Source organism: Gadus chalcogrammus, chromosome 2 (assembly GCF_026213295.1).
Source record: "Gadus chalcogrammus isolate NIFS_2021 chromosome 2, NIFS_Gcha_1.0, whole genome shotgun sequence".
Classification (NCBI taxonomy): Eukaryota; Metazoa; Chordata; class Actinopteri; order Gadiformes; family Gadidae; genus Gadus; species Gadus chalcogrammus.
In genome coordinates this window covers 690,016-715,795 of record NC_079413.1, presented here as the reverse complement: position 1 = coordinate 715,795, position 25,780 = coordinate 690,016, and the positions used below count along the sequence as shown (strand labels likewise).

The window sequence follows — 25,780 nt, the reverse complement described above, 5'->3', positions numbered from 1 at the left end:
GTGTGTGTGTGTGTGTGTGTGTGCGTGCGTGAGAGTGAGAAGGAAGCTTTCATCAAAGAGACCAGAGAGACTCCTTCTCTCTTCTCCTTTTCCCCTCTAATCCTTTTCTCCTCTCCTTCCGTCTCTCTTCCACGCGTGTAACATTTTTATTGCCTCTACTCAAGAGAATAGATTTGGGTGGGGATTTCTAGGTTTCATAAACATCCGGGGCTTAGCCTAGAGTGAAATGAAAATGCTGCGCGCCAAATTTATGCGTATGCTTTATTGTGCATGCAAACTTTTTTTCATAATGCTTTATCTAAATAGCGAAATACGCGGTTTATTATAGCTTTAAATAGCTACTTGACTGCTATGCTATCCCCAAATGTCTAAAGTTCCATTCAAGTTATTGCAAATGAATACAAGTGAGGCAGACCTCACACACACACAATCTGACTGGGGATAGGATAGGTTAATACACTTGAGGTGGTAAACAGGTGGTTGTTTATTCTCTTGCCAGAAGGACTATGTCTATCTCCCCTAGGCTACTTATAAATGTTTATGAATATATATATATATTTTTTTTTAAAGATCATATTCGGGGCTATTTAAATAACATCCGAGGCTTTATCCCCGAATAAAACAGCATAGGGACGCCACTGCCTTAAGCTAACGTATTTATCCACGATAGCAGACACTTTAAATAAGTTATAATTGCATGCAGCTTATTTCAAATTTCATATAGTATAGATGCATAGAAATATATATATAAAGGAAAATATACGAAAATGAAATGGCTAAAGTTAATGCAGAATTATGATGTAGTCGATTACAAACAGTCTACTCTCATTGCAGTCTTTGGAAGTTAATTCTGACTGATATACGGTTATCTTCCACAGCATGACGTAACACATCTCAGGAAGTGGTGGTGCTCCACTTGTTGGAGAATCTCCATGCTGAAGGGTATAGTTCTTCTGAAGCAGATGTGCTGTGAATTCCAATATTAACACAACCGTAACAATGACAAACAAAAACTATTTGTGTGCGCAGTCTTTGCATACGGTTTGCTCATTACAAGGAGGAGGGCAGAGAGATGGCAAGAGGAACTCTACCACCTATCTTCGGTATCCCGAGGAAGCGCAAAGTGTCCGAAATGGAGGAGACATAATATTAGTCTTTTCTTTATTTTTTATTGGTTTGTTTGAAGAGAAGAGCCGAAAATAAATTTAATAATGGATACCAATTCCAAGAAACATTATTTGAATCGAAATTAAATCATATATTGATGGTTATTAAGCACACAATATACACCGCAAGAAAATAAAATGCAGACGATTTTTGCAAAACAAACAATTTCTGTTCCCTCCTTCATTTTTCACGTGAAGTAGTTCCCCATTTTGTTATACTTTTCCATCATTGCCACTGCCAGTATGTTTTTTTTTTTATTATATCAATATTAATTTAAACAAAAATAAATAAATATAAAGAGAAAAGTCGACTCTCTCTAGCTTTCAATTCAATCCTATTATTTGTTAGTTGTAATCCGACTGTACATTACTTTGAAAGGATGAACCTCAGTTTTGTGATTTAGACCTCACTCCCAGAGGTCCACGGACCAGTGCAATGTTTTTTTTCACCACTGGGATGCTGACGGAGTTACCCGCCTAAATTTTTTTCCTTTGGCTCAGTTACGAGCCGTAACTGAGCTGGGCTTTACCGCGCCCTCACTACTGGGCTGAGGCGTGCTGGGTCCGAAGCGTACCCGCCGGTGGAAAAGGGGCATAAGGTTCTTCCACTGCCCTAGTGTACAATCACTGTAGTATCACTGCACAAGTGTAATACCACTGTCCATCCTGACACAGGGTAAAGAAGCAGAGTGTAGATTTCTCAGTTTATTTGAAAACAACATTACAGTACATCCTAGAGTCTCTTTTCAGTATGAAACATGAGTAGACCCCGGGCTCCCAGCAGGGGGGCATCCAGACTACTCAGACCCCAACAGGAGGTCGTCATGGACCCATCACCTCCTCCCCCCTGGAACCCCCCCCCCCCCCTAGGGACTCAAACACACCGCAAGACCCACCAAACCCTGCAGGACAGCACCCACGAAACCCTATAGTACAGCCCCTCAGATAGAGCCCGTCCCGCTCTACCCAGAAACACTAGAAATACATTTGAGACGAAAGATAAGATACACGTTATCACGCCGAGGAAACACCTGAACACCACACTTCTTCGGGTGGAGCTCAGAGTTCATGGTGTGGAACACACCTCTGCTCAGACCTCCGGGCTGGAGTCTGACCTACGACCCCTGGCAGTGGTCTGAGGGAGTCTCTAGTAAAACCCCATTTATACAAAATGGACCCCGAAAGCGCCCCGGGGAAGCCTGCCAACCGTTCTCCGGGTTCTACCAGAGGTCCGGGTTGGGCGTGTTGTCGAAGCCCGGCTTGCTGCGGAGGTTCCAGTAGGTTCCGTTGTGAATCCACACCTCGCGCCCGGCCTCGTCCACCGTCCGCCTGGAACACAACACGAGGACGTCAAGCAGCCAATCGGAGCCCAGAACCCTCTCACGGAGGCGGACCGACGGGGAGAGGTGGACCAATGGGGAGAGCCTACCTGAAGAAGCGCGGCATGTGCTCCTCCCCCTGCTTCACCAGCTCCTTCCTGCGCTCACGCTGCTTCTCCTCCACCTCGTCCTTACGCACGTCCACCGCCGCCACGTCGCCCTCCTCCAGCAGCCTGCCCGCACACACACACGATGCACCCATGGACGGAAACATACCCACGCACACAATGACTAATGAACAGGGGTGGACACTCAAGCACACGGCTTCAGTAGAACAGAACCGTGTTACTACAGTACTTCATATACTATACATCTACCACCATAAATCTAGAACCAACTTCTACACAGGTGTGTGTGTGTGTGTGTGTGTGTGTGTGTGTGTGTGTGTGTGTGTGTGTGTGTGTGTGTGTGTGTGTGTGTGTGTGTGTGTGTGTGTGTGTGTGTGTACCGCTGGTCGGGTCGGTAGCGCGAGTCCGTGGGGGGCAGGAGCCCTTCCAGGTCGGGGGTCAACTCGTTGAGCTCGCGGGCGTATTGCGAGAACCCGTAAAACTTGACGTGGTCGTCGAGCTGCACGGCTGGACAGGAAGTGACATCACAGCGGGTTATCGCGAGTCCGACCCAGCGGAGGGTTGCGGCGCGCGCGTGTGTGTGTGTGCGCGCGTGTGTGTGTACTCACTGGGCTTCCAGATGCATTGTGGGGTGGGGAAGGTGTCGCAGAAGATGCCCTCGTGCCAGAGCCCCCCGAAGCGATGCACCACCTCCCCGGCGCGGTCCAGCACCACTCCCTGCACCTCGTTCTTACTGCTGTCAGAGCTCCAGTAGCGCGACTGCAACAGGAACAGGACGTGGAGGAAGAGGAGGAGACATTAGCGGCAGTAGCTCAGGAGGCACAGCGGGTCGGCTGGTAACCTGAAGGTTGCTGGTTCGATCCCTTTGTTTCGTAGGAGGCTGAAATGTGCATCCTGGCGTTACTGAGGCCTAAGGCATGGTGCTCTGGGTCACCTTGACGAAGGTGATCTTGGCGGTGCAGACGTCGCTCTGGGTGTTCTTGATCACCACGTCTCCGTAGTGCTCCAGCCAGCGCTGGGGGCTCAGCACGTTGTGGATACAGGTCACTGCCTTGTTCCACTCATAGTGGTCCCCGTACCTACACAATATACACGCTACATTAGCTGGACACACACACACGCACACTATACACACACTGCATTAGCTGGACAGTGACAAGGTCATCATTACACACACCACCTTGTTCCACTCATAGTGTCCCCCTTACCTACATAACAACACCCCACCCACTAACACGACCCCCACCCACATCCAGGGAATATGGAACCTGGCATTTCGCTGGGTCAGCAGCCTCACCTGGGCAGAGACACGTTGACCTGGCCTGAGGAGATGATCTCAGCAGACTTCCCCCAGAACTTGTACTTCCATCTCTGATCTGGACGAGGGAGCAAAGGTCAAAACCAAAGTCAGGGGTTAGGGTCAGGGTTGGGGTTAGGGTTAGGGTGAGTTTCACACCAGAGCGTCGGCTCACCTTGCCAGAAGGAGAAGTTCTCAGAGTCGGCGTGGCAGGCGGAGACTGGAGGGTGATGACTGACCTGAGACAGACAGACGAGTGGTTAAATGACATTTAGGCCCAATCCCAATATATTTGCGATTATTGTACATTATTTAAACTAAAGGTTATATTTACAGAAGAACATATGAGAAGATGCAGGAACGTGATACGAATGACATTCACGTCTCTTTTACTAATTACCTGTGCCAATTTATGCAAACCCTCCCACAGGGGCAAAGTGCCATTTTAATGATCTTCTTGTCACCCGATATGCGTTCTATTACTGGCCTTATTTTTTTTAGTGTTAGCCTATTTGAATTAATTACGTAATGTTTTGTGTTCACATTCTGTGTGAAACATAAGTTCAGTAGAGCCTCTTTGAGTGAATGAAATTTGAAAGCGTGAGTGTGTAGTGAATGAAAAATGTGTGCGTGTATGGTGGGTCAAGTTTCTGTATTTGATAAATAAACCCCTTTTCTCTAATAATGTTTCCTACCATATAATTTCTGTGGACATTATGCCCTATAGCTTTGGCTATAGGCCTACACTTAAATAATTCATTCATAATATGTCAAGGCAGTAGCTCGTTGTGTAAACATTTTATATGGATATGAATTAATGAGTTTGACGTAAACCAAATTAGTTAACTTGTGTAATGTGATAACTAATGAATCAAAAGTCATGCTTCCAAGTGACCAATGTGTATACATTTATTGGTCAGTGCGCATACCCAATCGTAGCACATTGTACTGGTGGGTAAACACGCCAACATCTGACAAAAATTAATCTGCCAGCTGCTCCCTGACAAGGGCCGGTTTTGGTGAGAGTCGGGAAGATATCGGATGACTCGCCACTCTGCTGCCACCCATGGCGTGAGTGGTGTATTGCATGTCATGCATTGCCCGTGACGTTCGCGTATGCTGGCTGTGTAGACTATGAAAGGAAGCGCGTCGCTCGCGTCGTTCACGCACGTTGCTCGTGTTGACTACGTAACGTCCCCCCCTTCCCCTTACCCCTTGCTTTGAAGGGGTAAGGGGAAGGGGTAAGGGGTAGAAATGAGATTGGGCCTTACATTACAGTTATTGAGTGTAAAGTGCAAAGTGTGTAGTGTAACGTGTTTAAATGTTAGTGTGTAGAGTGTGTAAATGTTAGTGTGTAGAGTGTAGAGTGTGCAGAGTGTGTAAATGTTTACTGTGCAGAGTGTGTACCTGCTCGCCGACATATCTGAAGCCGCGGTCTGGCCGGTTGTTCTCGTACGTCTCCCCCAGGACAGGGTTGAAGGGCTTGTAGCGGCTCCTCCAGGAGGCCCAGGCGTAGCCGGAGATGGAGAACGTTGCCAGGTACACCTGGACACACAACCAGGGGTATCAGCTAGGCTAGCATCAGCAACACCCACATACAGAGGTGAGAGGCTAGGCTAGGCTAGGTACCATGCGCTGGTAGCGGTCATCGACAATGTTAGCGGCTAGGCTAGGCTACATACCATGCGCTGGTAGGGGTTGTTGGTGCTGTTGGCGGCTAGGCTAGGCTACGTACCATGCGCTAGTAGGGGTCGTCTGTGCCGTTACAGGCTAGGCTAGGCTATGGACCATGCGCTGGTAGGCGTCGTCTGTGCTGTTGGCGGCTAAGCTAGGTACCATGCCCTGGTAGGGGTCGTCAGTGCTGTTGGCGGCTAGGCTAGGCTACGTACCATGCGCTGGTAGGGGTCATCGGTGCCGTTTCCGGCTAGGCTAGGCTAGGCTAAGTACCATGCGCTGGTAGGGGTCGTCGGTGCTGTTGGCCGTGTCCAGCAGCGCGCTATACTCCAGCTCCTCGCTGAGTCGCTGTAGGAGGCTGAGCGGCTCGTTGAGCGCCGCCGGCATCGACACGCGGGACAGGTCCTTCCCGATGTTGTTGTATAGGATGGTCATGATTCCGATGTGGCCGTTGTCAGTGCAGGAGGCGGGAAGGATCTTACGGCGTCCTAAGAAGGGGGGGGAGAGAGACAGAGAGAGGAGGGAGATAGAGACCAACAGAGAGAGCGAGAGAATGATGTTTAATCTTAATGTGATTAACGTGGACATTGGATGCCTCCCAGCCTGCGGGGGCAGTGAGCAGTTGTGTCTTGATCCGATCTTACATTTTATCTGGATCAAATCTGCCCTATGGGTTTTTAAAACTTTGAACTCAGTTTGGCATCTATTTGATCCAAAAATAACAGGATTATCCTGATCCCATCAGAAGGGGGGAATCAGTTGGTTGGAAATGTGGTATTTGGATCACAGTGATCTAAAAACGGTTAGAAAAATAAGATGGATCAGGTGATCCTGGATAGCAAAACATGGGAATTCTGAAATACGGATCAATTTGATGCAGATTACATTTTCTAAAAACTGGGCCCTGGTGACGGCCGAGGGGACCAGTGGCGGAGCCCAGAGCGGCTGCACTGGTCCCAGTTCACCTCGGACCAGTGGGAGTGGGCGGGGCTTACCGCTGTCGGTGAGGAGGCGGGGCTTGTCCGGCGCGCTGGAGACGCTGGCGCGGTACTTCACCGTGGCGGAGGCTGGGGACGAGACGGATCACCTGTCAGCCAATCGGCCGCTTTACACACAACCCCGCCCCTCCCCACGGGCCACGCCCCCGACCCTCCCCCTGAGACCGGCCCGTTGCCGCGGCGACTCACCGTGGCCCTCGTCGGGCTCCGAGGTGCTGGTGGTGGTGATGTCGCTCAGCCCCGACTCGTCCGACGCCTCCGCCTCCGACGAGCTGTCGCACAGGATGACCTCGCTGGCGTCGAAGTACTCCGCCATGGAGTCCGCCACCGAGGGGGGGCGCCGACGGGACGGGGTCCGCTGGGGGCAGAGGTCAAAGGTCACAGACCGCACAACCTACACTACAACCTACCAGAGTACGCACACACACTACAACCTACCAGAGTACACACACACACTACAACCTACCAGAGTACACACACACACTACAACCTACCAGCGTACACACACACACACACACACACACACACACACACACACACACACACACACACACACACACACACACACACACACACACACACACACACACACACACACACACACACACACACACACACACACACACTTTAATTTAGGTTAAACCATGAAGTAAAGTGAAGTGTGGGTTAAACCATGATAATTTAAGTGAAGTTGGGTGGAACCACGTGACCCACCTGGTCGGGCCGGACGGTGCAGAAGGACTCCTCGGTGGAGTCGGAGGAGGAGAGCGAGAGCGAGTGAACTTTGGTCAAGCGAGACTGCACATCGAGCTGACAGACAGACGGACAGATGGACGGACAGACGGACACCCAGAGGAGGTTAAAGCAACGCGACCCAAAGCAGCTTGTATCAGTGTGTTCTAGCTTGTAGTAGTTTGTAGCAGTGTGTAGCGCTTGGCAGCACGTAGCAGTGTGTAGACACTAAGCAGCAGCACGTAGCGCTAACAGCATGCAGCAGCTTGTATTAGCTTGTAGTAGAGTATAGTGGCGTAGCGTGTAGTAGTGTGGCAGCAGTGCGTAGTAAGATTTAGCAGCATGTAGTAGCAGTAGGGCATAGTAGCGTATGGTAGCGCGTGTACCTCCGACAGCGTGCTACAAAGGGTGGCTAGTTGGTGGCTAGTGTTTTGTTTGAGGTCGGGGGCGTTCCAGGCATTTCTAAGTCTCTCCCTCTCCAACGTCAACACCTCATGGACCGACTTCAGAGACGCATGCACTGAAACGCAAACACACACAATATTATAGCATCACACACAGGCAGTAGGAGACCGGGGAGAGAGTAGAAGACAGCAGAGAGAGTAGAATACAATGAAGACAAGACAGAGTCTGCAGAATGATACAGTAGAGACAGTCCAGACAGTAGGAGCATCAGAGGGTCCTGACCTCGTTGGGACGCCACGCAGATGTCCTGCTGGATCTTCTTGGCCTCGGGGGAGGTGACCTGGGGGTTGGACAGCTGGGTGTACACGTAGTCGGGGATGGACTGCAGTGACGCCCCAAGGTGGCGCTGGCTGACCGAGTTGTTGCTGCTCAGGTGGCTGGAGGTGAACTGGAGAGGAGCAGAGGGTCAGTCATCCAGCCTGACCACTGGCCTGAGAGGATCAGTCATCCAGCCTGAACACTGGCCTGCTGAGGTCTGAGAGGAGGTCTTACCATGCCGCCCATGGCCTCCACGCGGGACAGGGTCCTGGAGTGGCCGAACACCTTGCCCGTCTTCTTCTTGGGTTTCTCCAGGGATAGGTTCTGGAAGAGAGCCAGATGGAGCATCAGCTAGGAGCTACGGTCGCTAGGGGGGCTACGGTCGCTAGGGGGGCTACGGTCGCTAGGGGGGGCTACGATCGCCAGGGGGGGGCGCTATGCTCGCTAGGGGGGGGGGGCTACGCTCGCTAGGGCTACCTCGGTACAAACATCTTTAAAAAACTATTATATTGGCGGGACTGATGATGAGTGGTGGAAAGCAACTCTACCTGCATGCTTATTCGCTGCTCCAGGTCAGTGTCTGTGATTGGGTTAGGGTTAGGGCCTCCCTCCAGCCAATGGAGTCGCTGGACCAAAGCCTCCATCTCCACCAGCTCCAGCTGGCACCGCGCCAGCTCTGAGAACGAAAGGACAATATCGGTGTGTTCACGTCGCTGGAAATTATGGGGAAAACATTTTCGCGACGTCGGAAAGTTCGCGTGAACGACACCTCATGACGCTGATCTACTTCAGTTCGGCAACTCAGGCCAAATTTTGATAACAGAGTTGCCCAGTTGGTGACGTATGGTTTACTAGTGATGGCATGAACATTGCGGAACTCAATATAAAAGAATCAACCATCATATCACATACTTTACTATCGATTGACGTAACGTCTGTTGGCATGACTTTTCTCAGTTTTAAACGTTGTGTACTGGTAAACCAGATCTAGATAAGGGGACGTGTTGCCTTCCATATAGTGGCAATACTGTATGCGCTTCTCATAAATAAAAGATAAAGGATAGTAGGTGACAGGCATCAACAAAAAAAAGGCATGCAAACTTGAAACTGATCCTACCAAGTTCTGTTTAGTTCTGACTGGTTTTTATCGGATAAAAAAAACCCTGCTGTGAAGAACTTTTAGATTCCCAACCGGCTGTTTCCCAAGTGCACATGAACGGTCGCTGTCGGTGGGAACGCGCCTTATATCACTAAAGAAGTTAACCCAACTAACACACTAACTAACCTAACCTGTCACTAAAGAAGTTAACCTAACCTGTCACTAATGAAGTCAACCAAATAAATAACCTGCCACTGAAGAAATTACCTCCAACTAACCAAGTTAACCTGAATAACCTACTTATGAGCCTGGCCTACCAATTGAACCCAACACTAAACCAGTTAACCCTATCCAATAAAAGGTTAGTGAGTAAAATGAAGAGCCCAGCTGTACTGGAGACCCAGAGCCCAGAGGAGCTGAGAGGTTCTGACCCTGGGAGGTGGCGTCCGTGTCGTCGGTCTGCTGGAGCCAGGCCGAGACCTTGTGGTTGACCCCGCGGTGGGAGGGCTCAGTAGGGGTCCCTCGGTCCCCGGGGGTCCCGTCCTCCCCCGGGGCGGCTTGGAAGGCCGACACAGAGCTGGGGTACTGCTGCGTGGAGGGAGGACCGGGAGGTTAGGATGCTACTCAGACGTTAGTGAGGCTTGAGACCAGCGGCCGCCCTGGGGGTACTGACCGCGTTCCTGTGAGCCAGGCTGGCCATGGAGGGCAGGTTCCCCTGGCCTTGGGAGAGGGCGTGCAGGACCCCGCGGTGGACGCTCATGGCCTCGTTCTTCTTGAAGATGCGGTGAGCGCACAGCTTGGTCAGCCAGATGTAGAAGAGCTCGTGGCTCTTGGCCTAACAGAGGGAAACCATTAGATGGAGTAGCAACAGTTAAACCATTCAAGTGTTCTCTTCAAAGTGTCCAGAAGGTCCAGGAGGTTGGCAGTTCAGGAAGTGCAGTGGGGTGACTTGTAACCGGCAGGTTGCTAGTTCGATCTCCGAGCACCTCCTAGCCGATTGTCACCCCTCCCTAACTCTCCGAACAAGCTCTCTGTCGCCTTGCCTTCAAATGTTGGCGATGTGTGAAAGCGTGTATGAACCGTTCTTAGTCGCTTTGGACATAAGCGTCTGCTAAATGCCCTAAATGTAAATGCAAGGTCCAGAAACCACCTTGGAGGTCATTTTGCTTAATTTGAGTGGTCAGGAATATTTAGGGTTGGGTTGGGGCTACCTCCATGTGGTACAGACTGAGGGGCGGGGGGTACCTCCATGTGGTACAGACTGAGGGTTGGGGGGTACCTCCATGTGGTACAGACTGAGGGGCGGGGGGTACCTCCATGTGGTACAGACTGAGGGGCGGGGGGTACCTCCATGTGGTACAGACTGAGGGTTGGGGGGTACCTCCATGTGGTACAGACTGAGGGGCGGGGGGTACCTCCATGTGGTACAGACTGAGAGGCGGGGGTACCTCCATGTGGTACAGACTGAGGGGCGGGGGGTACCTCCATGTGGTACAGACTGAGGGGCGGGGGGTACCTCCATGTGGTACAGACTGAGGGTTGGGGGGTACCTCCATGTGGTACAGACTGAGGGTTGGGGGTACCTCCATGTGGTACAGACTGAGGGGCGGGGTACCTCCATGTGGTACAGACTGAGGGGCGGGGGGGAACCTCCATGTGGTACAGACTGAGGGGCGGGGGTACCTTCATGTGGTACAGACTGAGGGGCGGGGGTACCTTCATGTGGTAAAGGTCGTCGCCGGCGTCCAGGTCGAGGCGTTTCGACTTCTTGTTGACGGACAGGACGGCACGGCTGACGTCCAGGGAACCGTGGAGCTTCCCTCTCTGGATCTGAGACGGACCGACGTCAACCACACGTCACCAACAGGCCGCATGTCAACGTCACTTCATGAGATGTCATCAATTATCAGATCTGATTACTTACGTCCTGATGAGTCTTGGCATACTTGAGGATTCCTTTTTCCAACAGGAAGTACCTCTGAAAAAGACCAATCACAATCAAGACCTCCGCCGGAAGCTGTACGGGCATTGAGCGGCACCATGGGTCAGGATTAGACTTTCACACGTCGTTATGGCTAGCTCCCAGATTACGGTTCGGTTGCCCTTTAAGGGAACCTGCGTTGCCACCAGGGTAAATCACTCATCTGGGTGGACACTCCCACTTTGTCACCAGAGGGTACAGACTGGCTGATCAACATCACAGCTGGAGGAACAATGGGGGCCTGTCAAAAGCAAACAGTAGCTTGTTCGTCCAGTCACCTTGTGCCAGCCCTTCAGAGGGTACTTCCGTCCCTTCATCAGGTATCCCTCACAGATCCCAGGGATGCTGAGGTCCAGAGAGGAGCCGGCAGCCACCGACATGGTGGTCTGCTGAAGATCATCCAACACCTCCCAGTCACGAGTCTGACACAGAATCACATCGATCACAATATCAGAACAGATCAATAACCTATTGATGCCGTCTCCGTCTCTCTCTTCACTGTTTAACACCGTCTTACTCTGTGTACGATACAACAACATGCAAGGCTTTTGTCGTCAGAACCCACCTACACCCACCCTGACGATAACAGCTGGAAATCCAGTTATATTTGACCTCTACCTTTATTAAATGCAAATAACATGATCAGAGACAGTGACGAGCTAACTTACCCCATCACACATTTATATGTGATAACTTAAATCTAGTTTTTAATCCATTTTGAATCACCTGCTCCAGGTGTTCCAGCCCAGGTCTCACCTGCTGCAACAGGTGAGACCCGACTGCTACAGGTGTTGCAGTCTACTCACCTGCTTGGTGTGTCTGGAGGAGCTGGTGCTGCCGTTACGAGAGTGGCTGGGTTTGAACCCGCTGATTGGAGATTTCTCGAAACCACTGATCACCGATTGGCTACTGTTCAGAGGAGGTGGGCAGACCTGGGGGTCCATGGATGCGATTGGACGAGAAAATCTAGCAAATCAGGAAGCTCTCAGGAAAGGTCCACGGTCATGGCACTGGAAGGCAAGAGCGACACGTTAGATAAGAAGACACCAAATAATCTTGACAACAAGAAGGATCTCCGATCTGCCGTCAAAGTGCACTGCAGGTTCAAAGTCTGTAGAATTAGAAGGATGAACAAACGAATTATCCGGACCAGTCTGGAGGTGTAATGCAGTGAGTCAGAGACCAGGGATTAAACATAAATGAAAGAAGGAACGAGGACAAAAGAGACTGCTACATGGGTCTTCAACCACTGAAACCGTCCCACGGTTGATCTGACGTCTGGCTTTTCCTGTTCCTCTTGGAGGCTCAAGAGTCCTCCCCGTTTCCATTTCCTGCACTAGGAACCAGACAACAGACGAACCGACCTCTATGGTCCATTATGTTGTTATTTTGTCACAATAGACCTTAGGTTTATCCTAACTAAATCTAAACAACAAAGTTGTAGGTGATCTACAGAATCATATATATTTAGTCCTTTTCTGCTGTGAGCCAAACGTCCCGTCTGAGATACATAAAGAACGTCGGAATTTATCTGATGTCACCCAAATGACAAGACAACATGTACAGACTTGATAGTCATTTTAAATAGAACATCAAACAACCCCTGCAGATGTACAGACTTCTGATAGAGTCGCAGTAAATAGATCGACATACAACCAGAGCCCCTGCCCTGTTGACCAGGTCGGTGCAGAAGGAGAACATTAGGAGGTTGCTCCAATGCTGTACAACATTTGTTTCATTGGATACACTAGAACTCATCAGAGCCTTTCCCAGTGTGCAGTAGAACAGCAGCAGCAGAGTTAAGATGAACAGTCTGCACCGTCAAACTCACACCCGGCTGGAAATAAACAAGATCTTACTCACAATGCTCGCCAATAGCTGCTCTACGTTCCGCTGCTTCGGTGAAATGAACTGAGCTTAGCTGAACATAAGGCAGGGTGCAGGAGAGAAGCTGGTTGGACGGGGGAATATCTTGGTGAACAGGTATCTGGGCGGGGTCCCGACCGCATGGAAACACCCAGAAACACACCTGGAGACCGAGGGGCGGGGCCTTTGTGTGGTAAACAACCACAGACTTCTGGTCCGCTGCAATATCATCAGGTTTGTCAAGTCAACATCCCTCTAGCAGCAGGAGAGATGTTGTTGTCCTCCATCTTTCTTGTATGGAGGAGATTACCTCATCCTCATGTTATCCAAGCAGCCTACCCGTCTAGCCCATCCCACGAAGGCTATGCACCCTTGTTGCCCAGGACGGTTTCACCGGCAGAACCTTGACAATCTCCCAGTCGGCCCCGCCCTTTACCGCTGTCTGTGGCCTCTTTCCTACTCCAGAAAACATTAACTTCCCATTGGCCACGGCTGCTGTCCCTCTCACCCCGGAGCCGGTCGGAGGGTAACCTATAGGACGGGCCACTAAGCTCATATGTCACAGCTGAGAGGTTGACTTCCCTTCCCGTGGTAGAGCTTCCTCTTCGTTGTGTGTCACGGTTCACCCAGTCACCTGCAGAGACACGCTGCTACGCAGGCATGACCGGAATGTCCTCAGACGAGTTTAAGCTACCGACAGGAACTTCAGTCAAGAAAAACACTCCTCTGGCCTCACCACAGAACACACTGAACAATGGGCCGCACAATGCACTGTCAAAGTCAGGTCGACCCGACCAGTCCAGCGTCCAGCCCTCCTGGACCACCAGCGTCTAGACCACCTGGACCATAAGGGAAGCAGACACAACAGGAACCCCCATAACTCCCTCCCCTCTGAACTAGAGAACCAATGCTCCAACAGTCAGAACAACAACGGCTCAAACGTCCTAAAGTCCTCCTTAAGAACCTTCTTCCAGTTCACAGGCCCCATCCGAACACCAGGTCCTCTAAAGGACTGAGCACAAACCCCCCCCCCCCCGGACCCAGAGGGACGTGGGGAGGACACGGGAGAGGATTCTCCCCCTGGACGTGAGGAGGGGGACACCCCAAGCTGGACGGGGAGGAGGGGGAGAGACGCTTAACGTCAGATTTAGAATGGCAACGAAAATATACAAAGCGTGGGAAACATTGAACACATGCTCTTCAGCTAAATGGAACGAGATAGACTCTGATAGCAGCCTGAACGTCCGCTCATCCCTATGACAACCAGACCTACCCATGTCAATCAGGAGGGAAGTTCATCTCTAGCCGTCTATCAGGAGAGAAATCACGCTCCTCTGGACTCACCCGACCGGTCTTGACCAAGAATGTACCCGAGACACGTATCTGGTACATTCAGTGTGTCAAGCACAACAAACTCTACATTAAGGTACACCTTATGCACAACATCTACTCTACATTACAGTGCACATTTTACTCCACATCATACTCTACTACACACTACAATAAATCCTACTGCCCATTATAATCTAAATTAAACATTGATATAATGGGTTTGCAATGATGGGATTCACAAAGCCTGCCATCTCCAAGCACATTAAATCATAGATTAATTATTCTATGTGCAAATGACCCCTGTCATATACAAAATATATAAAATATCATGAACAATCGAATATTATTAGTATGCATTAGTATGTACATTAAAACCAGTGATCCATCATGAGAACTGGCCTGGAGTTTGAACGATTATGGAGAGAGAGAGAGAAGGAGAGAGAGCGAGAAGGAGCGATATAGAGAGGAAGAGGGAGGGAGAGACAGACAGAGAGATTCATTCTCGTTGAAAACGCTGCTGTTCTTAGCCAATAAAGATAAACCCCACAGTGATTTCCTCCTGCACGCACAGAGGCTGGTTCGGGAGGACTCACCTGTCGCCGCGGCGCGCTGCGGGATCCTGAATGAAGTTCTGAGGTCCTCACCTACACGCCAAACATTTCCCTGCGACACTCGTCCACGTGCGGCGTCACTACGTCACTACGTCACTGCGTGGCAGGTGTCTCACCTGTACTGTTATTATAACTTATTGTATTATTACCACTACACAACTCTTTTTTGTGTGTTACAACTCTTTTGTGAGAATTTCTATATCAAAATAAACTCATGACGCGCTGAGAACTTCGCCTTACTTTCGTCTGAAGTCCAGTTTGTAATTAAAGCGTAAAAAACCTAAGCGGTCGACGAAGAGGCTGGGGGGTCTAGAGAGGCTGGGGAGCGCCGCATGTACGGTTTTTCTGTGGGGTCTCCGCTTCGACAACACCTGACGTCCGCTGAGGATGCGATCAATTAAACGGCAAAGAAGACACGCGCGTACTCACACAGGCATGAGCGCGCGCCCAACAACACACACGCACTCCTGCTTCACTTGGTATCGGTCTACAACTCGACAGTCGGGTTTAAGGAATCCGAACGATGTAGCCTACTATCCTCTCTCTCTGAACCAGTTCTACAACTGGCTTAATTTTCAACTAATATAATCCACTTTACCATCATATAAACAACATGACCCGTTTTCCTTCGTCACTTGAGGACCTCACGGAAGAAATATGCATTGGAACCCTTTTTTTTCTTTACGGGGCCTTAGATCCCGGCCATAGCACCGACCCTCCCCACATCCCTCCCTCTCACGCTAGCCAGCTGAGCTAGCTACGCTATAGCCGGCTGAGCTAGCTACGCTAGTTGGCGCCACATGGTTGAACACCGAGTATAGTGGACAGAACTTGGGTTCCAGTGCGCCCACTTCAACGGATACTGTTGAAGTGTTCCTTATGTCTGAAGGACCTCGTGTCTCTAAGAGGGTGGCAGCTGATTCTTGTGTTTTCTCTCCTGACTAATATTGGGAAAGTTCTCCAAACGATCTGACTCTAGAACCCCGCTACTCTACGGCGGGAAGGCCTCTTAGTTCACCCTGACCGTGGTCGGTGATCTGGCGAAAATATTAAGCTCTAAAATGAGAAGTATTGAAACCTAAGGTTAAAATCATTTCTATCCAGGAAAGGTTTTTTGCGTCTTGTATTCAACATCTTATTCGGCAATACCATTTGAGGGGTTTATAAATATCAACTCTTAATGTTGACTTAAAACAATTCGGCCTTTTGACAATTTCCCCTCCGAAATTCCTTCCGTATCGTGCACACTACCCCGGTATACAGCTGCACTGAAGTAGGCTCGTACAGCAACAGTTCAGCGCAGTTATTAGGGAGTTCTTTAGTGTATTTGGGTGGTCCTTAAAAGGACCTTTGGTTTGGGGCAATGGTGATGTCTACTTGGAGCTGGTGTACTTGGTCACCGCCTTGGTGCCCTCAGACACGGCGTGCTTTGCCAGCTCACCGGGGAGCAGCAGGCGGACGGCGGTCTGGATCTCCCTGGAGGTGATGGTGCGGCGTTTGTTGTAGTGAGCCAGGCGGGAGGCTTCACCGGCGATACGCTCGAAGATGTCGTTGACGAAGGAGTTCATGATCCCCATCGCCTTGGAGGAGATGCCGGTGTCGGGGTGGACCTGCTTCAGCACCTTGTAGACGTAGATGGCATAGCTCTCCTTCCTGGACTTGCGGCGCTTCTTTCCGCCCTTAACTGCGACCTTGGAAACTGCTTTCTTGGAGCCCTTCTTGGGCGCGGGTTTTGCTACCTCAGGCATGTTGAGACTAGATGCGGATGAAGAGTACTGTGGTAGACGGCAGTATTTATAAGCGACGCATGCAAATCACCACGGGATAGTCCGTCTGTGTGATTGGCTGGAGCACAGGACTCATGAATTATGTTAATGATAGAGATAATCTATTGTAGTCACTAGAGACGGTAAAATATAACTATAAACGGGTTTTTCGTGATCGATTCCTCCTGATCCGATCACGGCCTCTTCTGAACGGTTTAACATCCATATCATATACATTAAATATTACTTTATGAAAACATACAAATCCTTGATATATCTCTTCAAACATATGTGAAAAGTCTCAATGACATTGTGCGGTATCTCTTCATATAGGTAACGATAAATTCGATAAAAAACATTATTTATTGGAAGCAGCTTGTTGTGACTGAGAAGACATACTTCACAGTTCAGGTAACGGTACAATAATTGCGCGGGATGTTTGAATTCAGGTTTACAATTCAGTTCCCCTTTTTGGCACGTCGTAACGATTGTACGCCATTTATACACTGTTGCCACGTTAACAGCTCGTTGAAGAAAGGTGTCAGATGACAATGTATCGGAGAGCTTTGGATTGAGGGGTAGAAGATCGTTCAAATCAGTTGAACCAATGTCCGTTTACCATTATGTTAAGTGATTCGAAGCCGCTCCTTCTTGGCGTCTTACGAGTTTCTACTGTTATAGCTTTCGTAAAGTTTTAACCCGCTTTTTTGTTTACAGCTGAGAAAACGTGTATGCTACGTTGTTAATACGTATAAAGACAAAACTAACAGGTTCATAGGATTGCAGCTTCAAGTATTTGGGTGGCTCTTAAAAGAGCCTTTGGGTTTAGGGTTGGAGAAGATGGTTTAACCGCCGAAGCCGTACAGGGTGCGTCCCTGCCTCTTCAGAGCGTAGACAACATCCATGGCGGTGACGGTCTTCCTCTTGGCGTGCTCGGTGTAGGTGACGGCATCACGGATCACGTTCTCCAGGAACACCTTGAGGACACCGCGGGTCTCCTCGTAGATCAAACCGGAGATACGCTTCACACCGCCACGACGGGCAAGACGGCGGATAGCGGGCTTGGTGATGCCCTGGATGTTATCACGGAGAACTTTACGGTGACGCTTGGCGCCTCCTTTCCCGAGTCCTTTTCCTCCTTTTCCTCGACCAGACATAATTGACTGAGCTGTTAGCAAATGCAGAATGAAGCAGTGAATTGACGCTCCCTGTTTATAAAGGCTCTCAGAGGAGAGAGAGAGAGAGACGAAGGGCGGAGCTCCCGTACAGACCCCGCCCATTACCGCTGTTCAAATGTGGATGGAAAGTTATAATAACGCATTTCATTTAATGATGCATGTAAATATAATTCACGGCAACATATGTTTTGGCTACATCAATTAAATCCAAGACGAACTCAAAAATCTATCTTGTTTACATATCTGGTCGAAAGTAGGTACTTATAGTTCCTTGTTCTCTAATGACAGCAAGTCTTGTTCTTAATTTGATCATATGCACATTTATACTAATTCATTATATCTTCAACTAAACATATACTCTGCACCTTATACGTCTATTGCACGTCTGGTTAGAGGATCATCTTAATTTCTCTGAACTAAAATAATTAGGTATATTAGTTTCAAGTCGTAAACCCTCAGCTTCCCGTAAACAGTGGAAGCTTTCCGGTCCGTTGTTCTCATACGGTTTCCATATTTTTCTCAGCACACGTTGTATTAATGCAACATTGTGGCAAATCGGTTAACTTTGTTAACAATGTTGTTTCACAAATTGGTGTGAGGATACAATCCACAATGGGACTTATAGACAGTCATCTGTTAATGGAGCTGCACGTCCAAGTAACCTGGACAGCTTCGGGCAAAAGTCAAGAATGACTTGAATACTAAATTATGATTAATTTAAATGTAGATGTACGGGGTAAAAACGAGGATTGCTCTTTTGGGTATGTTGGCGGCTCTTAAAAGAGCCTTTGGGGGTACTTGTGGGCAAGTCAGTTTAGGCGCGTTCTCCGCGGATACGGCGGGCCAGCTGGATGTCTTTGGGCATAATGGTGACCCTCTTGGCGTGGATGGCGCACAGGTTGGTGTCCTCGAACAGGCCGACCAGGTAAGCCTCGCTGGCCTCCTGAAGAGCCATGACGGCGGAGCTCTGGAAGCGCAGGTCGGTCTTGAAGTCCTGAGCGATCTCCCTCACCAGGCGCTGGAAGGGCAGCTTGCGGATCAGCAGCTCGGTGGACTTCTGGTACCTACGGATCTCTCTCAGGGCCACGGTCCCGGGCCTGTAACGATGGGGCTTCTTCACGCCGCCGGTGGCCGGGGCGCTCTTACGGGCAGCCTTGGTGGCGAGCTGCTTCCTGGGGGCTTTGCCACCGGTGGACTTACGAGCGGTCTGCTTGGTTCTTGCCATTTTAGTTGAATGTCTTCAAAATCGTGGTAGCTACAGACTGGTCGAACAGATTTATATAGGCAGCCCCGGAGAATCCCAACACGCTGATTGGTCCTTATAAAGACGCTGTGAGTGGCCAGGAATCGAGTCCCGCCCTCACATTGATGCGCGCCCACCTCATGTTCTTTCGGTTCAGCTGCTTTCATATATTTATTATTTCCTAGGATTAATCATCAAACCAGAATATCACTATCGACCAGCCTGTTTCATTTATACATCCTAATTGAATCTAGAAACTCAGATTGAAATATTGAATCTAATCACAAGCGAGACTTTAGCAAACCCAACAGATCTGTTAGTAGCCTGCTGTAAACTCTACATCTGTTTATATTCCACGCGTTCGGTGCGCATTACGGAACAAGGACGGCATGGAATATTTTATAATAGGCTACGTGACGAAGGGCGGCTCATTTTGGTTTGGTAGGTGATGTGCTTTGAGGCTTTAGTCCACCTTATTCCTTATATTGCGTAAGAAAAACAAATGGATTATAGATTGTTGCCTATTTGCAATAGCACAGCAGTCGGCGATTTATGGGATACAATATGGGTGGCTTTATAGAAGTCCTACACACATACTTTATAGAAGACCACCTCAAGCAGCCTTCGCTCTGCATCAGCACACACCCTCAGACCACCCAAGACCAAGGTCCGCACCATGGGCAATCGGGCTTTCTCCACTGCTGCCCGAAGACTATGGAACGCCCATCCTGACCAACTGAAGGCAACACTACAGCTGTTAAAATAATAAAAAACTATCTTTTGCTAATTTCCCCTCTGTATGCAATATGTTTTAACAACCCCTTTTATCATCACTCTTAAACTCTAGCACTTTGAGATTTCTGATTGTTAAGTGCTCTACAAATGAAACATTATTATTACAGAGAGAGAAGTGCATTCGGAATATATGCTCTTAAAGTTGTGTGGGTGGCTCTGAAAAGAGCCTTTGGGGGAATTCAACTGGACATAGTTTACTTCTTCTTGGGGGCGGCCTTCTTGGCTGCTTTGGGCTTTGCTGCCTTCTTTGCCGGAGACTTCTTGGCAACGGGCTTGGGAGCTTTTTTGGGGCTTTTGACGGTTTTCTTTGTAACCTTGGCCACAACCTTCTTGGCTGCGGTGGGCTTCTTAGCCTTCTTCGGGGTCGCTTTTTTAACAGATACCTTCTTGGTTGGAGTCTTCTTGACTTTCTTCGGGGTGACGGCCTTCTTAGCCGCGGCGGGTTTCTTGGCTGCGGGCTTCTTGGCTTTAGGGGCGGCGGCCTTCTTGGCAGCGGCGGGTTTGTTTGCCTCCTTGTTGATCTTGAAGGATCCGGACGCTCCGGTGCCCTTGGCCTGGAGCAGGGTTCCCTTGGTCACCAAGCTTCTGACTGCAGCCTTGACGCGGGAGTTGTTCTTCTCCACGTCGTAGCCGTCAGCAGCAAGGGTCTTCTTCAGGGCCGGCAGAGAGACTCCGCTTCGCTCTTTGGACGCAGCCACGGCTTTCACGATCAGGTCGCTCACACTGGGGCCGACCCTCTTCGGCCGGGCAGCGGGCTTCTTCTTGGTGGCTTTCGCCGGGGAGGCGGCAACAGCGGGTGCAGGCGCTACTTCAGACATGTTCTCGGGAGGTTCTGTAAAAGATTTGACTGAGGGCGGTCAGTGGGCTGTCCTTATACACACGATGAGAACCGTACAGACTCAACCAGTGAAAAATTACTCCGAGTGGGAATGATCTTCTCGTTTGTGTTTCCTCACTAAAATGATCAGGATAAAGACCCCAAACGATGACAATATTCGACATGTCAAATATATGCACTACAAGAAGACATCTTAAGTTTGAACATTACCAAGTTCGATCCTCCGTGGCTGAAGATAATGTTACTAAAAAAACCTTTATTGCGACACGAGACGGTTTTGAAATTAATGGCTTTTACTTTGATATTTGTTTAAAATAATAGAAAAGGGCTTATTTAATGCGGACAAAGCTTTATGATATGACTGAGACTTCGGGCCAACAGTTGGCATCTACCAATGTGTCCTGTGTGTCCGTAGTTTAGGTTAAAATTAACGTATTTAGCGGCTGTTAAACACACGCGGTAGTCGAGGTTCGTAGTTAAGCAGCCATGGCCAGAAGACACATGTACATCTCTGTGGATTTTAAACACACCCCATGTTCTTCATTCAACCAATGTGTTTGAGTTTGTGTTAATGTTTGACGTTTATAAAAGTTTAATATTGTGTGTATCCACTTAAACCGCTCCATAGCGTTTCATGTCTGCCGCGCTACCTACCCTAACATCCTCGGTCGTATTGGGGAAATCTTACAGAATACAGTCCCTGGCTCGCTTTATTTCGTTTTCTAGTAGGCCTATATTGGAAAATAAATTGTTTTTGGACCAGATCAGTCAGGCTTATAGGAGTCAGCAAAATACTCTTCTACTTTGAATGTAGGCCTTAAGGCCTATATATGGAAATCATGGTGGTTATGATTGATGAAGATTTTATACGACTTTCTTTATTAATCCCACACAATAAATCTGAACGACGAATAGGCCTCGCCTAATGGTTATTGAATTGTAAACAATAAGTGCATTGACATTGTAAAAATAACGACTTCAAGGTGGTATATAAGATGATTTTATATACATACTTTATGTTGCGTAGGTTTAAAGATCATTACCCTTTCCTGATCTTCAGCAAACCCAAAAGGCCATCCTCTCTGGCCCAATATTTAACTGAACCACAAACTTAGTTTGGCAACAGTGCCAACACTGACAATAAATATATAACAATAGTACTGCATCACTATAGTAGGCAACGGTATCACAACAGTAGGCCTACTCCTGCATTAGTCCAGAACCGACACGTTCCTGAATAATATATTGAAATAAGTTAACGGTTTCACTCTTAGGATTAATTCTGTCCGCTCGTTCTCAGTTAATAGGGCTTCATTTATTTTACTTAATTCATTAGTCTTTCAGCCCAATACCATGTAGACGTGAGTACAAACATCTGGTGGCCACTTTTTGAGGGAAATCTATCCCCAAATGAAACCGAAACGGAATGCTCCTGCGTGGTGAACAGTTGGTTTTTAAACGATTTTTGAAGGGATTCCTAAAGTGGACATGTGGACAAGCAACGTGTGGCGTGAGCGTGTGTGCACCTTCAGCATCGATTTCCACATTCCCGGCTACATATATCCCAGGACACCCACATATTTAACTATGCTTTAAAAGGCGAGGAAAAGGTCTATAAGGTATTTGGGTGGTCCTTAAAAGGACCGTTTGTTTAGTTGATAGTGAGGTCTACTTGGAGCTGGTGTACTTTGTCACCGCCTTGGTGCCCTCAGAAACGGCGTGCTTTGCCAGCTCACCGGGGAGCAGCAGGCGGACGGCGGTCTGGATCTCCCTAGAGGTGATGGTGGAGCGCTTGTTGTAGTGAGCCAGGCGAGAGGCCTCACCGGCGATACGCTCGAAGATATCGTTGACGAAGGAGTTCATGATCCCCATCGCCTTGGAGGAGATGCCGGTGTCGGGGTGGACCTGCTTCAGCACCTTGTAGACGTAGATGGCATAGCTCTCCTTCCTGGTCTTACGGCGCTTCTTACCGCCCTTAACTGCGGTCTTGGAGACGGCTTTCTTAGAGCCCTTCTTGGGAGCAGGTTTGGCAACGTCAGCAGGCATGATGTCTGTCGAATACTGGTCCATTATCTACTTAAGTATTTATAGGAGGCGCATGCAAATCACCAAGGGATAGTCCGTTTGTGTGATTGGCTAGAAAAAAGGGCGCCGGAATTATGTTGCTGGAGGGATAGATTAAATAGATGAATCAGATATATTGTAACTAGATTAACTAAAGGTAAGTTACGAGATCAATGATCGAATGGAACCATTAATATGAAATGTACATGTAACGCACTGATCCAACTCAAGTTCTCTTCTGACCGATTGAATATTCAACATACATAAAATATTACTTATGAAACCATCAATGCGTTCACACATTAAATAATTATCCCAGTATCAATGTAGATAAATCCATACTGTCCGTTAACCATTATACGCAACGTAAAATGTACTCAGGGATGGGCAACTGGCGGCCCAAATCCTCACTCAGTCAGGCCCGCACATAATTAAAATAAATAAAATAAAAAGAATAATAATAATTGATCGAGTTACAGAAAACTCGGTCAAGAAAGATGAGAATAATTCATAGAATTCAAAGGCAAACCCATGCGTCTAGTTTGCTTAGAAACTATATAAGTCATCAAAGATATCCACTAAAGTCGCCACTACAACTACTACAACTGCAATGAATATCATGCTTGTTGGATTTGAGTTCATTGAGTTGTTGCATTTAATGTTGGGCCACCGAATTTCAGTTTTGTGACATCATTGAATGATGATGTATGTGAGCCCTTTGCACTGATAAAAATACTGACCTTTCATGTGGCTGTTTGAGCATGGAAAACATGAAATGAATGTTGGATCAATTAACATACCGTACATAGGTTACGATTCTGGACGATTTTTTAGGTAGTGGCCATCCCCAAAATACACCAGAATACAGGAAATCATATCTACCAAATTCAAAATGGTGTAGCTTCTCTCAGCTCACGTTTAGTTGAAGTTTGAAGTCATGTGACCCTCTGATGGTTATGATGAAAAATGTGGCCCTCTTTATCATGAAAGTTGCCCATCCCTGATGTACTTAGATAATTTACGTCTATGCTATGTATGTTTAGTAATTCGAGGCAGCTCGTTCTCGGCGTCCACGTTTGCAGTTCTTTTTAACGCTTTAACCCGCCTATTTGTTAATAATGATAAAAATAATGTGTTTGGCATTGGTTGTCCACGTTAAAAATGCAATTACATTTGAAGTAATGCCATTGCATTTAGATTATAGATGCACACACATATTTCCGTGTATATCAAACACTGATTAGACTGGATTGCAGCTTCAAGTATTTGGGTGGCTCTTAAAAGAGCCTTTGGGTTTAGGGTCGGAGAAGATGGTTTAACCGCCGAAGCCGTACAGGGTGCGTCCCTGCCTCTTCAGAGCGTAGACAACATCCATGGCGGTGACGGTCTTCCTCTTGGCGTGCTCGGTGTAGGTGACGGCATCACGGATCACGTTCTCCAGGAACACCTTGAGGACACCGCGGGTCTCCTCGTAGATCAAACCGGAGATACGCTTCACACCGCCACGACGGGCAAGACGGCGGATAGCGGGCTTGGTGATGCCCTGGATGTTATCACGGAGAACTTTGCGGTGACGCTTGGCGCCTCCTTTCCCGAGTCCCTTTCCTCCTTTTCCTCGACCAGACATGATTGACTGAGCTGTTAACAAATGCAGAATGAAGCCGTGAGTTGACGCTCCGTGTTTATAAAGGCTCGCAGAGGACCTTAGAGAGACGAAGGGCGGAGCTCCAGTACAGACCCCTCCCCATATATCTGCTAAACTGCTATATCATACATTTGGTCATATATCGTCATAGATTCTACATTAAAGAGCACCTATTTGCTTTTTCGAGGTTTGTTATAAGGATTTATAGTCATGTTTAACAATACTAAAGTGTCTAAAGAAAAGTAGGATAATAGGAGATCTGATGCAAATAACCGAATGTTACATGTCTGTTTGGGTTGTCGTTTTGAAGTTAAGTTAGTTAACGTCAAAGTTAACATTCACAAATGGCAGTTGGCATCATCACTTACGTTCTCAGGGATTATTAACTTGTTCGTGCATAGCGTAAAGTAACTATTCACATTTGTATGTATGTAATGTTATAAAACATTTTTGTAAACTCTCCTTGCATAGCTAGACTAGCTAATTAGTGATATCATCTGTTTAAGTGCACAAGTGGAATCAAAATGTAGCAGGACTACATGGCACATTTATTTTTTATTTTTACACCTCTGTTGTATACTACAGTATATAAACAAAACTGAAATTCCTGAGATATGGCATGCTTCTGCACCATCAGCAGGCTACTTTTGTTTTTGATACTTGAGTGTATTTTGCTTTTAACATAACGTACTAAATTAATTGTGTTGTTTAAGCCACTTTCAGTTAAGTATGTTTTTGGATGCCGGACTTTAACCCGAAGTGCAGTATTTTTGTAGTAATTATTACTTCTTATAAGTAAGGCTTCATTTACACTACCTGGTGCAAGTGGCCATTTTACCTGTTAGCAAAGACAATCTAGGTTTGCAGGCTGTATACATTAATTTGAATTGAAGTTCATGTACTATTATTCAAACATGATGCATTTTATATCCTTTTTAGATGCATCATTCAATTGTTGTATGTGGTGGAAAGCCTGCAGGGGAACACTGCACAACATGCTGCAGTCAGTTCCAATGCCCCCTTTGTCCATACGGCATGTTTAAGCCATGCCAGACTTCAGTGGCATTTGGAGGTCCACGTTAAAAATGCCATTGCATTTAGATTAAAGATGCACACATGTGCGCGCATGCACACACACACACACACACACACACACACACACACACACACACACACACACACACACACACACACACACACACACACACACACACACACACACACACACACACACATAATATGTATAGGTTGACATATTAGAGGCGGGCACTGATATGATATTTTCTTTATCTTCTTTTTGGAGCTTGTGTTTTGAATATTACAAC

The 25,780-nt window shown here is 48.0% G+C and overlaps 6 protein-coding genes across 10 annotated transcripts; all 6 read right to left on the bottom strand.

Moving 5' to 3' along the window:
- Positions 1-1,047: 1,047 nt before the first annotated feature.
- Positions 1,048-15,612, bottom strand: LOC130404770 (oxysterol-binding protein-related protein 7-like). Of its 4 annotated transcripts, none has more exons than XM_056609668.1 (23): positions 14,909-15,611; positions 11,924-12,127; positions 11,396-11,539; positions 11,061-11,114; positions 10,853-10,966; positions 9,810-9,971; positions 9,568-9,724; positions 8,586-8,713; positions 8,272-8,361; positions 8,002-8,167; positions 7,701-7,834; positions 7,297-7,392; positions 6,772-6,940; positions 6,580-6,651; positions 5,858-6,072; positions 5,318-5,455; positions 4,086-4,149; positions 3,911-3,989; positions 3,548-3,692; positions 3,222-3,372; positions 2,994-3,120; positions 2,596-2,718; positions 1,048-2,495 (listed from the first exon to the last, which is right to left on the bottom strand). In XM_056609668.1, the coding sequence occupies exons 2-23, from the start codon at positions 12,059-12,061 to the stop codon at positions 2,387-2,389; spliced, it is 2,775 nt and encodes a 924-aa protein (XP_056465643.1). In that variant the 5' UTR covers positions 12,062-12,127; positions 14,909-15,611; the 3' UTR covers positions 1,048-2,386. The 4 variants fall into 4 exon arrangements, with proteins under 4 accessions (XP_056465643.1, XP_056465657.1, XP_056465649.1 ...); XM_056609682.1 differs by having other exon boundaries at positions 9,568-9,721; XM_056609674.1 differs by lacking the exon at positions 14,909-15,611 and adding an exon at positions 12,981-13,923.
- A 641-nt stretch (positions 15,613-16,253) lies between these two features.
- LOC130405933 (histone H2B-like) lies at positions 16,254-16,702 on the bottom strand. The gene has a single exon (XM_056611262.1). The coding sequence runs from the start codon at positions 16,672-16,674 to the stop codon at positions 16,300-16,302; it is 375 nt and encodes a 124-aa protein (XP_056467237.1). The 5' UTR covers positions 16,675-16,702; the 3' UTR covers positions 16,254-16,299.
- Positions 16,703-17,485: 783 nt separating this feature from the next.
- LOC130405997 (histone H3-like) lies at positions 17,486-19,131 on the bottom strand. Its single transcript, XM_056611360.1, has 3 exons — positions 18,767-19,131; positions 18,615-18,624; positions 17,486-17,855 (listed from the first exon to the last, which is right to left on the bottom strand). The coding sequence occupies exons 1-3, from the start codon at positions 19,093-19,095 to the stop codon at positions 17,538-17,540; spliced, it is 657 nt and encodes a 218-aa protein (XP_056467335.1). The 5' UTR covers positions 19,096-19,131; the 3' UTR covers positions 17,486-17,537.
- Positions 19,132-19,439: 308 nt separating this feature from the next.
- Positions 19,440-21,252, bottom strand: LOC130405797 (histone H1-like). Of its 2 annotated transcripts, none has more exons than XM_056611038.1 (2): positions 20,957-21,252; positions 19,440-20,755 (listed from the first exon to the last, which is right to left on the bottom strand). In XM_056611038.1, exon 2 carries the CDS (start codon positions 20,724-20,726, stop codon positions 20,103-20,105), a length of 624 nt encoding a protein of 207 aa, XP_056467013.1. In that variant the 5' UTR covers positions 20,727-20,755; positions 20,957-21,252; the 3' UTR covers positions 19,440-20,102. The 2 variants fall into 2 exon arrangements, with proteins under 2 accessions (XP_056467013.1, XP_056467005.1); XM_056611030.1 differs by having other exon boundaries at positions 19,441-20,740.
- Positions 21,253-22,373: 1,121 nt separating this feature from the next.
- Positions 22,374-22,831, bottom strand: LOC130405872 (histone H2B 1/2-like). The gene has a single exon (XM_056611167.1). It carries the CDS (start codon positions 22,814-22,816, stop codon positions 22,415-22,417), a length of 402 nt encoding a protein of 133 aa, XP_056467142.1. The 5' UTR covers positions 22,817-22,831; the 3' UTR covers positions 22,374-22,414.
- A 1,247-nt stretch (positions 22,832-24,078) lies between these two features.
- Positions 24,079-24,477, bottom strand: LOC130405947 (histone H4). Its single transcript, XM_056611288.1, has one exon. It carries the CDS (start codon positions 24,435-24,437, stop codon positions 24,126-24,128), a length of 312 nt encoding a protein of 103 aa, XP_056467263.1. The 5' UTR covers positions 24,438-24,477; the 3' UTR covers positions 24,079-24,125.
- Between the last annotated feature and the right edge of the window lie 1,303 nt (positions 24,478-25,780).